Source organism: Lytechinus variegatus, chromosome 6 (genome assembly GCF_018143015.1).
Source record: "Lytechinus variegatus isolate NC3 chromosome 6, Lvar_3.0, whole genome shotgun sequence".
In the NCBI taxonomy this organism is placed as follows: domain Eukaryota; kingdom Metazoa; phylum Echinodermata; class Echinoidea; order Temnopleuroida; family Toxopneustidae; genus Lytechinus; species Lytechinus variegatus.
In genome coordinates, this window is record NC_054745.1 from 11054591 (window position 1) to 11071205 (window position 16615).

The window sequence follows — 16615 nt, forward strand, 5'->3', positions numbered from 1 at the left end:
GGGACTATGTCTTCATTTTTCCTGGTGCTCGCATTGTCTGTTTACCGAGATATATAATACTGTTTTACTAAAACCTCCCATTTTCAAGTCAATATACACCAAACTGCAAAAAAAAATCCCTCGCACTTCGAGTTATTACTATTTTATGTACAATAGTATGCTTCTTTTTCATGACTACTTGAAGTGATTGCCCCATTTTAAGGTCTTAATATAAACATTTCCTGTCCGAGCTTACGTTCGCTGTAATGGATTGGTGAAATATGTCTTCTCTCCATGAATTCCTAGAATCAGTCCATGAAATGACCCTTTTTCTAATCTGAATATCACAAATTTTCAGCTCGCGCTTCGCGCTCGCATCATTTGGTTAGTGAACTACGTATGGTCTTCGTGAATTCCTACAAACAAGCCTTAAAATGCCCCTCTTCAGGTCTGGATTTCCTAAATTTTCAGCTGACGCTTCGCGCTCGCAAGAATTGGTTAGTGGGTTGGGTATGTTAATCATGATTACAAGTGCTTTATGTCCATGTTTAAATTCTAACAAAATCAGCAAGCGCTTATTGGCACTCGCATTAGACCACTATGGTGAGATGTGTATACTCCTAATGGATTCCTAAAACATAGTCCTTAAAATCTTCCTGTTTGGTGGTCAATATTTACAAAAATTTCAGCTCGTGTTTCACGCTCGCATTATTTGGCGAGACATGTACATATCATGATTACAAAAGATTGGTTATTGTGTCCCCTTTTAGGTCTGAATATCAAAATTTTAAGCTCACGCTTCGCGCTCGCATTATTTGACAAGTGAGAGACATATCCATTTAATGGCACTGTCCTCAAAAAAATTCTCTATTAGGTCAGTATACCTGGCAACTGGGCGCGCTTCGCGCGCGCTCACTTAGTAACTAAATTTTTTTCTGGTGCCCCCCCCATGCCGTGACCCAAGGTACGCCACTGTTTTTATATCACATAAATTCTCTGCATCTCAAGTTTGCTGCTCCAAATATGATTGATATTTGGAGCAGCAAACTTGAGAACTAGAAGCATGTTGATTAAAAGGCACATGGTGAAACATGGTATCAGCAAACAAAACAAAGACCAGGGACACTGATCCGTCTTTAAGTGATCAGATACGTCTTGGTAGTCAAGGTAATTGTTATTGTAACAACACCTGTATATTCCTATTAAGATGCACATAACCAGGTGACGGTAACTATCATTGGATAAAAGAAATGCTCGGGTTAATCGTCCATCTCTTTATAAATCCATGAGTAAAGTAACTATATAAAGGGCCCGCTGCAGTTACTTTAAGCCCCAGTCACATATAAACATGGATCCTCACGGATCAACACGGCAATGCCGGCATGATCCGGGGAGGTCCGGGATAGTTTTGCCCCGGATGACTGTAAACACGGCATCAACACGGCAGCTTCACACGGATCTACACGGACCATGCCGGCAGAGCATGTCGTCAACACGGACCGACACGTCAGCAACACGGACCTACACGTCAGCTACACGGACCAACACGTCAGCAACACGGACCAACACGTCAGCTACAAGGACCAACACGTCAGCAACACGGACCAACACGTCAGCTACACGGACCAACACGTCAGCAACACGGACCAACACGTCAGCTACAAGGACCAACACGGACCAACACGTCAGCTACACGGACCAACACGTCAGCTACACGGACCAACACGTCAGCAACACGGACCAACACGTCAGCTCAAGGACCAACACGGCAGCTATATTGACCAGCACGGCAAATGAAAATCTGTTCATAACAATGAGCTGATATTTATTTAATTATTTATTTATTTATCTATTTGTTCATTTTTTTCTCATCCTTGTCGCAACATTATCATGTTGTGTTTAAAAAAGATATCAAAACTCCCTTAACCAGTAAAAACGCTGTTTTTTATACAACACAGTTTACTGTTTTAACAGTAGTTGTTAAGTACTTTAAATCTTGAACGACAAATGTAATTTCGATTTGATTTGATATCACTTCATTGAAATCACAATAAAGGAAAGGAATTTACAAAGTCTACAGTGCGTATCAAAAAAAAGTTTACACTTTGAAAAAGCCCTGGGAATTAAAAAATATACAACATGTTGGTAATTTTTTCACATATAATTATGAGTTTGGGTCTAATCTATCCAATGAAAGTAAAAGTTTTGACAGAATGTTACACTTTAGTGAGCACTGTCCATTTTTGTAAAGCTCGCAGAAATCTGTTTGCGCAGAAATGCTTGTTTTCACGCTGTGTCAAGGAGAAAGGGCGAAATCAAACTTACCCTGCGAGGCATTTCTCATAAATTTCCCTAGTTTTTTTTAGCCGATTGAAATAAAACGGATACATTCAAGCATTTTGTAACAATTTTGCCGCCCAAATTTGAAATTTCAACACTTAGTAAGCACAACCTTTACCCTTTTTGTGCCAGCTGGATCTGAGGACATAATTGAATCTGAACAAAAGTTTATATCAGATATCTCCAGCATTTTTCACTTAGTTCTTATCATTTAAAGTTGGTTTACATTTCATTTTCATTTAATACTTGTTTCTCCACACTTTTCCCAAGCTTGGCAATGATTAACAAAATGAAAATCAAGCCTAAGCCATTTCATGTAAATCACAGCTCAGTGTAAAGCAAATATCGTCACGATGGACTCGGTGTGTGGGGGAGTGGGATGGGGCGCAATGCACTCTTCGAAGTGTTTTGGGCAAGGAAACAAGTTTAAAAAGGTAAAAGATATTTTCCTATCAATTTTACTTGCTAATTTTCATGTGTTCTTCATGATTAAGGTCTACTTTTATTCGCATAACTATTTCAAAGTTCTGCGCAAATCATTTTTCACCAACTTTTCAAAAGTGGTGCTCACTCAAGCGGAAATACTTTTCGACAGTTATATCGTCATTTGCTTAAATGGATCTGTACCAATGCTAAAATGTGGAAAAATCGTCAGGATATTACAAATATATAATTTTACAGGATTTTTTTTAAGTGTAAACTTTTTTTTGATACGCACTGTATAGAAAACATAATAACAATTAAGATGTTTTTGACAGTCAAAAACTGCCGTGTTGGCCTCCCGGACGTTTAAGGACCAACACGGACCACCCCGGACCTCCAAAAACATCCGGCGTCATCCGTGGACTGCCGGGTTGGCAAAGCCATCCGGGATGGTCCGTGTAGGTCCGTGTGGCTGCCGTGTTGGTCCGTGTAGGTCCGTGTGGCTGCCTGGAGTATCCTTGGCAGCCCGTGTTCTTTTTTCCCATCAAAATCATTACAACGCTATTTACCTTATGAACTTTTCAGTAGTTGTTAAACAGTTGACACAAATATGCTTAATTTATTTAAATGGATGATTAAATGTTTCAGGATATTTTCTTACGCTTTGGAGATTGGCCCCAGCCTAATATTTGTAGACTTAGTGCATGTATGAATATTTTTTTTCTCTTTTTTCTTATATTTACCCCCAACTTTGTCTGTTATTATTTCACATTTCATTTTTTAAAAAATATTTTATATGTATATGTTATGTACCTGTTACATCGAAATTGTACATTAAGTTTTATACTACTGCCCCGCATCGACAGTTATGCGTCATGACCTTTTCTTATCTTAATTGTTATTATGTTTTCTATAGACTTTGTAAATTTCTTTCCTTTATTGTGATTTCAATGAAGTGATATCAAATCAAATCGAAATTACATTTGTCGTTCAAGATTTAAAGTACTTAACAACTACTGTTAAAACAGTAAACTGTGTTGTATAAAAAACAGCGTTTTTACTGGTTAAGGGAGTTTTGATATCTTTTTTAAACACAACATGATAATGTTGCGACAAGGATGAGAAAAAAATGAACAAATAGATAAATAATTAAATAAATATCAGCTCATTGTTATGAACAGATTTTCATTTGCCGTGCTGGTCAATATAGCTGCCGTGTTGGTCCTTGAGCTGACGTGTTGGTCCGTGTAGCTGACGTGTTGGTCCTTGTAGCTGACGTGTTGGTCCGTGCTGCTGACGTGTTGGTCCGTGTAGCTGACGTGTATATAGGTCCGTGTTGCTGACGTGTCGGTCCGTGTTGACTACATGCTCTGCCGGCATGGTCCGTGTAGATCCATGTGAAGCTGCCGTGTTGATGCCGTGTTTACAGTCATCCGGGGCAAAACTATCCCGGACCTCCCCGGATCATGCCGGCATTGCCGTGTTGATCCGTGAGGATCCGTGTCTATATGTGACTGGGGCTTTACGCGTGGATTTATAAAGAGATGGACGATTATCCCGACCAAGACGTATCTGATTCTTTAAGCCCCAGTCACATATAGACACGGATCCTCACGGATCAACACGGCAATGCCAGCATGATCCGGGAGGTCCGGGGTCATTTTACCCAAACCAGCAGATCCCACCGCACAAGCCATTCAGAGTCTGCATAGCAGACTATGGCAGATATGGCAAATTCCGACTCGGAGTCCTCGTATAAGACACAGTAGAAGTCCGGATCTATGCTAAGTTAGTTGAGCCACATAGCTGATTGGCTTGTTGTGTTAAAACAGAAGTCAAATACATTTTATTTAAGGCATTTGCCGGCTTAAAACGAAACTCGAATTTTAGTTTTTTTATTTTTCCAACGTGTTTGTCCCATTGAAGACACCGTTAGAAAAAAAATTGCATCGAAATAAAAAAAAATCGCCAAAAATCCAAAACCCGAGTGACTTCGAACGCGCCCGCAACCCGAGTGATTATAATAAGCCATTAAACTGATGTTTCAGATCATTTTCCCATTTATCTTATTTTTAAAGAGCAAAGTCATTTATGTTTCCATCATTAAAATTTGATGATCTATATTTTTGCATAGATTATGCTTCCTCCGAATACATTTAATAATACCTGGTGATATCCAATGTTTTAGGAGTGTAGATCTCTTCGTTGATTTTATTAGGTGCATGTTTGTTTATCACACACTTGCACAAATATTTCACAAAATTTTGCATACACTACATTCACATCTTCATATCAATACAAATTAGTCCAACTTAGTTTAGACATATCATCATGAAATATAAAGTTGCACTGTTTATATAATCGAGTAACTTTCCTTGCAAAAGAATTATTCCCTAAATGACTTTGCTCTTTAAAAATAAGATAAATGGGAAAATGATCTGAAACATCAGTTCAATTGCTTATAGGCAAAGTCAGTGTGCCATCTTTTTTAGAAATCCAATTTGATATGACAATTTTATGTGGAAGGAGCACATTAAAAAAGTTTATAAATGTATACGAAGGAAAATTGGGTTACTGTGTTAGTTGAGACACTGTGTGCCTAGTACATTCTCATACGCTGGTATAAATCCGTTATCCAGCCACACATACCATATGGAATAGAAGTCTTAATAAGTTGCTATAAAACTGATGTATACTGCACATTACTGGCATAAAAAAATGACCTTGCGTGTAATAACATTTAACCCATTTTGAACAAGGTCCAGATCGACCACTACGTTTACATGTGTTAGACATTCATATGACTACGTTATCAGATAATTTTCGTCACTTGATAAAGAGTTGCAGCGGCACTCGAAAGCTCGAGAACTTGTAAGCTAGTGCACACTTTTTTGCGAGAGTGATCACGAATTTTCTTGTTGACCATAGTAGATTGCGAGACAAATGAATACCATCTAGCAATCATGTTTAGTCAGCAATAATGAACCGATTTAGTGTCATTCATAAGTTGTTTGAGCATTCAGTTTCAACATTTTGTATACGACCTTCGAAAGGGACATTTACCACACTCGTTAATGGATTACTTTAAGCATGGACCTACTACTGTGTATAGAATAAGACGGACAGAGCACTTAATGCTACGATTTCCTATATGACACATGGGACTTTTTCAATTTTTTTCATTGGTGCAAAGTTATGAATAATTACCCCCAAAATGTAAGGGAAGAAACAACAAGATCATCATTTCGCAGAAATCTAAACTTTTAGTTTTAGAGTTGTGATCAGTCATTAAGACTGAATGATATCATATTAGGTCCTGATATTTTTGTTTCTTTACGTTTATAATTTTGTGAACCCAGAGCCTTTGACTTTGGATTAAGAATACAGTTAAGTTAAAGAATCTTGAAGAACCAATCTCGACTAGCACTCGTGCTAACTGTTAGTTTTCCTTTTAACAACAATGGTTTTTCCCTTTTTTGTCTACTGTTAATAATACAATTTATTTAAATATCTTACCAATATTGACATTAGTTAAGTTGAATTTATTTCCATTGTTTTTTGTCCATTGTTAAAGAAATCACTGTTCAATGTACAATACATACACGTACAGTTGATATGATAGGGAATTATTAATTTTTTATTGGAATTTTGTGCAGAATGTACTTTGTTACTAATGTTTGAATATCCTCGGTATGTGTGTTTGCATAAGAACATGATTTATATATTTCATAACAATCTTATCTTTTTATTGTTTGTGACTTTGATCTGTCCTTCATTGTGAGTGCATGTTAAGATAAAGGCCTCTTTTGTGTGGATGCTTAATTTGGAAGCTATTGAAAATTGGGAATGACTAGCGCCATCTATGTTAAACAAATATGACGAAAGTTCGTTAAACTTCATTTCTTTGTCATTGAAATGATCCGTTAGGTAAGAATATAGTTAATGAAAATGAAAGAAAGAGAGAAATCTTTCCTGGGGCCCGTTGCAGATAGAGTTGCAATCAATCACAGCTCTAAAAATCATGCGCAACTTGATTCTCAACCAATCAATAGCGTGCAATTGTCACTTGCGATGATTTTTGACTTGCGTTTAAACGGAACTCTTTCTGCAACGGACCCCTGGACAAGCAATCATAGTTTAAAGAGAAAATAGAGTATATTTCAGAAAATCAGATATTACCAGCATGATGTTAATAATGCTACAATGTTGGAAAATTTATCGTTAAGATAAAAGAAGTTCCTGCAGCAGAGTCTCGAGAACACCTGTAATCTTTACAGATTGCGTAATCTGACATTATATCATGTATATCGTGTAAAATTACATGAAATTGGTATTTGGTGTATTGAACCTTACAAATTTCCTTTGATAAAACACCCGTTTTCCCTTTTAAACAGACCTGTTCTGTTAAATTGCAGAAAATTCCTGTTTTATGAATTTACGGAATGATTATGTTATTGCTTTCCGCAAAATCTTCCCTTTTTTGTCTGTAAACTCGGGGGTTAACGGTGTACAATAATTAGTGTTGCTTAATGTCTCTTGTGCTATCTTAAGATCGGAGAAATGAATAGAACTGAAGGGAAGGAAGAAGGAATTGTGGATACTGTGAAGAAAACAGGACAAATGGAATAAAAAAATATATATTTTCAGCGCTGTGGCCCAGTGGAATAGTCTTCTGTTTCTGAAACTGAGGGTCCTTGGCTCAAATCCCAGCCCTTGGCGTAATTTCCTTTAGCAAGAAATTTATCCACATTGTGCTGCACTCAACCAAGGTGAGGTGAATGGGTACCCGGCAGGATTAATTCCTTGAATGCATGAGCGCTGAAAGGCAACTCGAGCTAAAGCCGGGGTAATAATAAAAATTACAACGCGCCTCGGAATAGAATATTTCTAGATAGATGGCGCTATACAAATGCCTATTATTATTATTATCATTATTATAAAAACAACAAATATTTAAATTATGATGAACATGAGGTGAACGCTTGAATGACGAGCGGCATTTATGATAAATAGCAGAAAAAAAAATATGTCATGGAAACAAGGAAGACGGAAAAGCGCAGGTAAGAGTAAGAATAACGAGAACAAGATTGAAAAAATGAAAAGAGAAAGGAAATAAAAGCAAAATAGACGATTATACAAGAAAGAGAACAGTTGGTCTAGTACACGTGTGTTAAATAACATAATTGGAATACTCACACATTGTCTGAAATCGCTTTGAAAATAAACAGATACACGACTGTATTTCGCAATAATACGCAAAGTATATTATATATTTCGTTCTAAACGAGAAAAAAAATAATTGAATAAGTGACTGAGGATGTGTGCGTGTATGCTTTTAATCAGGTTATTATAGACCTTTATCTAATGCTAATGCTTTTACAGATAAACGTAATTTAACATTGATATTTTCATTGCATTCCGTAATTGATATTTAGAGCCTCAAACACAAGCAGGTCCTGGCTCATTTATCATGTTTATACGTATCTGGGTTTGTTTGGGGGTTTTTGTCTTTTTTTTGCTTTGTAAAAAGTGAGCTTGATGCTATACCAACACTGCTTCTGAAAAAATGTCTCCTTGCAATCTTACCCCTCAATTATATCTATTTTAAACTCAAGTCTTTATTCAGGGATAGTTCCTGATAGTATGAAGGTTGCAGCAGTGCGCCCTACCCTTAAGAAGCTAAAATTCAAACAGCGACTGTCTCTCAAACTATAGACCCATTTCAAACTTATCTTATCTTTTCAAGGTCGCCGAACGAGTGGCCTTATCACGTCTTCGTGCATATCTTCTTGAAAACAGTTTAATAGACAATTGCCAGTCTGCCTACCGCCCAAACCCTAGTGTAGAAACATCACTTACTAATCTTGTAGATAACATCCTATCGGAAATGGATAGAGGTAATATAACTTTTCTCGTGCTGCTTGATGTGTCGAGTGCATTTGACACCATTGATCACTCTATATAAAAAGACTACACTCTCTTGGAGTAACAGGCATGGCAATGAAGTGGTTTTTTTCATACATCGATCAAAGAACCCAATATGTGTCTGTCAATAATTCTCAATCAGATAGAACTCTCCTTTCGTATAGTGTGCCACAAGGGTCTGTAGGTGGCCCATTAATGTTCTCTGTTTACCTTCAGCCTATCAGTACAATTATTAATAAACAATATTAAGTATCATTGCTACGTTGTTGACATTCAGCTATTCATTTCTGTACACCCTTCCCCTGATGGGATTGCCAGTGCTTTAAGAGTCTTAGATACTTGCATCCATGACATGAAGTGCTGAATGGATTCAAATAGTCTTAGACTTAGTGAAAATAAAAGTGAATTCATTGTATTCGGTTCGAAAAAGTCTATTGTGAAAATTAACCATGATCGCTTGCTTGTACATATTGACGATAAAGTTATAAGGCCAGTTTCTAAGGTACGTAACCTATAGGTGTAGTATTTGATACCAATATGTCTTTTGTTGAACATGTATCTAGCACATCAAAGTCTGTTAGATATCAATTGCGGAACGTAGGGTTTATTCGAAAATTCTTAAACAAACAAGCATTAATTCATGCTTCAATCACATCTCGCCTCGATTTTTGTAATTCTCTTTTCTATGGACTCACAAAACAACAACTTAATAGACTGCAATCTCTTCAAAATTCAAGTGCCAGACTCCTTACCTTTACACCAAGAATGGCCCCAATCACACAAGTTTTACGTTCTCTACATTGGCTTCCTGTCCACAAACGAGTTCAGTTTCAACTTTTATTATTTGTATATCGAGCCCTCAATGGATTGTCACCGCAATATATCAAGGATTTCCTTAGGCCATACAATCCTATCCGCACTTTACGATCTACAGATTATAAGCTGCTTCAAACTCCCCGTATCTATCATTCCTGCCCAGAAGGAAAAACCAGTTCCACTGGACCAGTAAAGACCAGTATAATTTTAACTGGTAACTCTGGAAATTGGAACATCGGTTTACTGGTCTAACTGGTCATTCTGGTCCAGTTAAAATTTTACTGGTCCAGTTAAAAATTAAACTGGTTTTGATATTTTATACTGGTCTTGTTTCCGGTGGCTGTTACTGGTCTCACTGGTCTTCATACTGGTCTTCCTGGTCCTCTAATGCTAGGTTCCCACTGCCGATCAAACCAACCCAACCAAGCCCGATCAAGCCCGATCACCCATTTTTCCCCGACCAATCCCGACCACATGATTAAACACGAGCTCTTCCCGACCGCTATTTGACCATTCACGACCCATATTCGACCATTCACGACTCCTTCACGACGTACAGTCGACCACTACTTAGATCTCTTCTCGATCATTCCGATCTACTACGATCCCAACGCGATCCCTACTCGACTAGCTGGACGTCCATCCGATCTCTACACAATCTAGACCCAAGCAGATCAACTTGTTCGAAAAGAGATCCAAGATCAGTGGTGAATTGACTGTGGTTGCACAAACATTATCGTCAGCTGATGGTACAGTACTCATTTTTTTTACCAGGGTTCAGTTCATCTCAAACTTGAAAGAGATGGAAATCGAACAGTTACAGTTGTGGGCTAGGTGGTTAGAGCTCCAGAGAAACAGGGTAATGGCTGTGGTTCAGCTCGAAAAAGAAGAAGTTGATGAACGTAGATGCAGGAGGACGCGTAGGCAGCAATTTCTCCCCTCGGCTCTCATCCACAAGGTCGAGAGCCTGTCTAGTGACTCGGGTGATGAACGAATTCATCCTTTGCTGACCCATTTGGCGCATCAAGTACACCAAAAACTGGCCACTCTGAGAAGCTGCATCCCGTGCACCTGTAATGGCACCACGCACGGACTCCAACTCAGATGTCAGCGAGGAGATTGCACTAGCTGCTTTTTGACCGCCTCCAGATGAAGTTGATGGTGCTGACAAATCAGAAGCGGCATCACCATCATCATCTGTTTCCTCTGGGGCAAGCTCCTTCCTCTTTTCAGCAAACTACAAATATATTGGACATAAAGTAAATGGAAATATCTGTATATCCATCCATATTATGCACAATGTGAACATTCATTAGAGTTGGACTACAATATCAACATTTTTATAATTGAAAAGCACACTGTAATTAGCACTAAATCTCATTGTCCCATGGTCTTTTGGCATTTTGTTTTTATCTTATAGAGTATGTTTTCAGGTTATCTGGAGTACTTATTTGATAAAAGGGTTTACTGGGTGATATTCCAAAAGCCTCTTGCCGAAAAATTGAAAAAGGAAAAAAGAAAGGAAAAAGAAAGAGAGAGAGAAAAAAAATCTTACATTGGATCCTCTCTGATGACGCAACTGAACCAGGTATGGCCGGATGAATTCAAATTTGTTCACAATCCATTCCTGTCTTGCTGTTCGCTCTGCAGCACCAGATCCTGACTTGCGAGATGTCTTGATGAGTCTGGAAAACAGGTTTCTCATGTTGAGATACCAAATCGATGACAGATCTCCGGGATTCAAGTCCAATTTGTCCTCCTTTTCCCGCCATGTCCTGCTCTTTTTTTCTCTCATTTTGAACTGGGCAGATGACTTATCGTACAGAAAGGTGTGCTACCTTAGACACGTCACGAGATCGTCCTCTTCATCCTGAGTGAGCATTCGACGCATGGACTTCCGGGTTTTGAATTCAGTCTGAATAAAATCAATGTTCATAAATTATAGACCTACCACTGTAAATGATCATTCATTCTCTCTCTCTCTCTCTTGGGGGCGGGTACTACAAGGAAATTATACATTTATTTATTTGCCACTTGTGGGACGGAAGCACCCTCATCAGCAAAAGATGCTGTTTTTTATAGGGGTCCACGTTTAATGTATAAGGAATTTAAAGAATTGCTCTTACTGATATTTTTTTATATACAAAAGTAAAAAGAAAAAAAATGCATCAATACAAGTATTTAGGCCTACCTCTTTCTGCGGGAAGCGAGGCTGTTCCTGCTCTTGACTTTCTGTGCTATTGCTTGGGGATTGGTTCCGAGGTGGAGGAGCTGCCGATTGCTGCACGTTCGTTTTTTTCTTGGTCAACCGAGGGATTTCTACAGGAGGTGAGATGGCCGAGGTTGTAGCTACATTATCACTTTCAGTCACATCAGATGACGCAGCAGTAGCACTGACACTTCTTTTCATGTGCTCTTGTCTTCGGGTGTGTTTGGCAGGGGAGTCTTCGGTTTGAGGTGCTGCTGTACGCTCTTGGGGCCTTGTGACTGAAGATGTTGAAGATGTCGATCCATCGCCATCATCTGTATCAGCAGCTGTCGCAGCTTTACGTTTAGTTCTACGCGGCATGTTGGAGTATGTGAAGAGCTGCAAGTAGTCACCTGTTATCACTCCCAATTCCAGAACTGATTAATTTTAATATCAATAATAGGCCTACTGGTACGAAGAAAATGTGATAAGATCAGCACGTAATTGTGTCTTTGCCCCTTTTTTTTTTAAACAAGTGCACACCTAGTTACCAACAATGCATACAGCATTTCCATTTATTTGAAAGCAGGATAAAAGAGCATTGTAGATTAAATGCCTTGCCGCGGCCGGGGATCGAACCCCGGACTTTCCATGTATAGCCAGGCGCCTTAGACCACTCGGCCATGGCACCTCGGCCACGGCACCTCCACTGGCTTCCTTGGTTGAGTTGCGATCCGAAAGATCGAGTGCGGTCGAGAAGTGATTGGGATGTGATCGTAAAGCAGTCGAGAAGTGAGCGAGTTCGGTCGAGTAAGTGTTCAGGGCAGACATGTATCGATCGTGAAGCAGTTGAGTTGTTGATCGAGTTGATCGGGAACCAATCGTGTAGAAGTTGTGTGTGAATCGAGATGATCGGGTAGTGATCGGCGGAAAAAATCCACCCCGACCAAACTAGACCTCTACACGATCGATTTTCGATCAACTCGATCTCTACTCGATCAGTACACGATCGCTGTACGATGGCTTGCCTTCACGACTCCTACACGATATTTTTTGGCATGCCAAAAAATGTCGTGTAGGAAGCCAGATCGATACCGATCAAGGTAGACCGACCCCGATCGCCCTTGCCGACCGAGCCCGACCAGGCCAAAATAGCTTGATCGGGCTTGGTCGGGCTGGTTTGATCGGCAGTGGGAACCTAGCATAATGCTAGGTTCCCACTGCCGATCAAACCAACCCAACCAAGCCCGATCACCCGTTTTTCCCCGACCAATCCCGACCACATGCCTAAACACGAGCTCTTCCCGACCGCTATTTGACCATTCACGACCCATATTCGACCATTCACGACTCCTTCACGACGTACAGTCGACCACTACTTAGATCTCTTCTCGATCATTCCGATCTACATACGATCCCAACGCGATCCCTACTAGACTAGCTGGACGTCCATCCGATCTCTACACAATCTAGACCCAAGCAGATCAACTTGTTCGAAAAGAGATTGCTGCACGTTCGTTTTTTTCTTGGTCAACCGAGGGATTCACTGGCGTAAATCCGTGTTGATGGGTTGGGGGATGACTGAAATATTTTGGCATTTTTTGCAATCATGTTTTTAGATATGCAAGGAATTGTCATTGATATGTCCACACTGGCGTTCCGTGGGTCACGGCATTGTGGGGGCACCAGCAAATTTTTTGAATCACTGAGTGAGCGCGCGAAGCGCGAGCTGATTTTTTTTATATTCACACCTAAAAAGGGACATTATAATCAAATTTATGTAATCATGATAGGTACCTGTCTTGCTAAACAATGCGAGCTGAAATTTTCTTATATTTTGACCACAAACAGCGAGATTTTAAGGAATATATTTTAGGAATCCATTAAGAGTATGCATATCTCACCATAGTCATCTAATGCGAGTGCCAAGCGCTTGCTGATTTTATTAGAATTACATCTGAACACATGAAACACTCTTCGTAGTCATTGCAATCATGATTATCATACGCATTTCACCAATCAAATATTGCCAGCGCGAAGCGCGTGCTGAAAATTTAGATAATTCAGACCTGAAGTGGGGCATTCAAAGGTTTCTTTGTAGGAATTAACTAGGACCATATAGGTATTTCATTAACCAAATGATGCGAGCGCGAAGCGCGAGCTGAAACTTTTTCATATTCAGATCAGAAGAAGGGACATTTTAAGGACTGATTTTAGGAATTCACGAAGAGCAGACATATCTCACCAATCCACTAATGCGAACGTAATCACGGACAGGAAATGTTTATATCACTTTTTGAGTCATGTAAAAGAAGCATATGTCAATATATGATAACTTAAGTGCTAGAAAATATATTTGGTTTATATTGACTTGAAAACGTGATGTTTTAGTACAACAGGATTACATATCTTGTTAAACAGACAATGCGAGCACCAGGAACAATGAAGACGTAGGCCCTGGGCAAATTATATTTCATGAAGTTATGATAAAAATGTTTCTTATGTAATGTAACATAAATAATTATAATATAACATTATAATGAATTATTTTTTCTTCTTTCCCACTACGTTTCTCTTCCTTTCTCCCTTTCCCCGGTTTTTTTTTTTTTTTTGGGGGGGGGCATGTGCTCTCCATGCCCCCCTCCCGGTAGTTACGCCACTGTATGTCCATATGGCAAATACCCCTCCGATATTATTATCTTTTTTACCCCATTATGGTTTAACGGTTTTATTAGAGATTACATTCAAAATGTTTTGACATTCCATCTTAATCCCTCCCCCAAAACCCCAACATTGATGAATTGGAAGAAACGGGGGTTTCTCTTCAATGTTATAATAAGGACAAAAGTAATTCGTTTGCAAATGGTGAACTGGCTCTTTATTTGCATTTTATGATCCAATGATATTGTTTTATTTATTAAGCGGTATTTTAGGAAGAATTTTCACCAACAAAACAATTATCTCTTGTGATTTTTTTTTTCATTTCTTCCGTAAAAAAGTGGGGGGATGTTTGTACAGGCCATCCCCCCTCCTCAAAAAGTGGGGGGATATATCCCCCATCCCCCCGGGATTTACGCCAGTGGAGGGATTTCTACAGGAGGTGAGATGGCCGAGGTTGTAGCTACATTTTCACTTTCAGTCACATCAGATGACGCAGCAGTAGCACTGACACTTCTTTTCATGTGCTCTTGTCTTCGGGTGTGTTTGGCAGGGGAGCCTTTGGTTTGAGGTGCTGCTGTACGCTCTTCGGGCCTTGTGACTGAAGATGTTGAAGATGTCGATTCATTGCCATCATCTGTATCAGCAGCTGTCGCAGCTTTACGTTTAGTTCTACGCGGCATGTTGGAGTATGTGAATGAGAGCTGCAAGTAGTCGCCTGTTATCACTCCCAATTCCAGAACTGATTAATTTTAATATCAATAATAGGCCTACTGGTACGAAGAAAATGTGATAAGATCAGCACGTAATTGTGTCTTTGCCCTTGGTTGAGTTGCGATCCGAAAGATCGAGTGCGGTCGGGAAGTGATTGGGACGTGATCGTAAAGCAGTCGAGAAGTGAGCGAGTTCGGTCGAGTAAGTGTTCAGGGCAGACATGTATCGATCGTGAAGCAGTTGAGTTGTTGATCGAGTTGATCGGGAACCAATCGTGTAGAAGTTGTGTGTGAATCGAGATGATCGGGTAGTGATCGGCGGAAAAAATCCACCCCGACCAAACTAGACCTCTACACGATCGATTTTCGATCAACTCGATCTCTACTCGATCAGTACACGATCGCTGTACGATGGCTTGCCTTCACGACTCCTACACGATATTTTTTGGCATGCCAAAAAATGTCGTGTAGGAAGCCAGATCGATACCGATCAAGGTAGACCGACCCCGATCGCCCTTGCCGACCGAGCCCGACCAGGCCAAAATAGCTTGATCGGGCTTGGTCGGGCTGGTTTGATCGGCAGTGGGAACCTAGCATAACTGGTCGAACTGGTCCTTGTACTGGTCTTACTGGATCAGTTTATTACATGCATTTGGTTTGTTATATACCATGGCCAGTGAAATGTGATGGAAAAGATGGTTAGTAAGTTAATCTTTCTGCTGTTATTTTGAATGTGATGTATGAAATGACACATTTTCATTGTTAATTAGTTCCCACACTTATTTTGAAGGTTTTTAAACAACAATGAGTTCTATTGCAAGGATATCCCATAAAAAATCCTGATTTTTCTTTAAAAAACAGGAAATATGCAAATGAGGTAAACCACGTGATCAACATCATCAGAATTACTGGTATTACTGGTCTTGACCAGTTTAATTTCAAACATTAATGAATTACTTTAGACCGATTGACTATATCAAAGGAATACATCTTGTTTTGATCTTAATCATAATTAGAGGAAATAATTATTTTAATGATAATATTAATACTTGATAATTATGATATTATTAATAATAATGATTACAATATCAATAACAACAATAACAGTAATAAGAATTATTACAACAATGATCATAATAATCATAACAACAATAATTGTGATAATCATAAGAGCAATGATGATAACAATGATAAATGATAACGATAACTTTCTCTGAATTGCAAGATTCATTTTTCATAATTTGATTAAATGATCTGACTTGAAATAAAGACATTATTTATTTGACCAGTAAACAGAATGCATTGTTTGAACTGGTCTCCAGTTCATTTTTACTGGTCCAGTTAAAAATCAACTGGTCCAGTAAACATATACTGGAAACCATTTATTGGACCAGTAACACCAGTTTAATGATTACAATTTAACTGGTATTACTAAATGCTTCAACTGGAATACAATAGTTGGAACTGGTCTCCAGTTGATTTTTACTGATCCAGTTAAAAATCAACTGGCCCAGTAAAAATATACTGGAAACCAGTAAAATTATACTGGAAACCAGTAAAAAAAAATTACTGG

The 16615-nt window shown here is 39.0% G+C and overlaps 2 protein-coding genes across 2 annotated transcripts; both read right to left on the minus strand.

Annotated features, from left to right (window-relative positions):
- Positions 1 to 10321: 10321 nt before the first annotated feature.
- LOC121416828 lies at positions 10322 to 11278 on the minus strand. Its single transcript, XM_041610343.1, has 2 exons — positions 11039 to 11278; positions 10322 to 10720 (listed from the first exon to the last, which is right to left on the minus strand). The coding sequence occupies exons 1-2, from the start codon at positions 11276 to 11278 to the stop codon at positions 10322 to 10324; spliced, it is 639 nt and encodes a 212-aa protein (XP_041466277.1).
- A 39-nt stretch (positions 11279 to 11317) lies between these two features.
- LOC121416830 lies at positions 11318 to 12183 on the minus strand. Its single transcript, XM_041610344.1, has 2 exons — positions 11675 to 12183; positions 11318 to 11398 (listed from the first exon to the last, which is right to left on the minus strand). Exons 1-2 carry the CDS (start codon positions 12050 to 12052, stop codon positions 11318 to 11320), a joined length of 459 nt encoding a protein of 152 aa, XP_041466278.1. The 5' UTR covers positions 12053 to 12183.
- Between the last annotated feature and the right edge of the window lie 4432 nt (positions 12184 to 16615).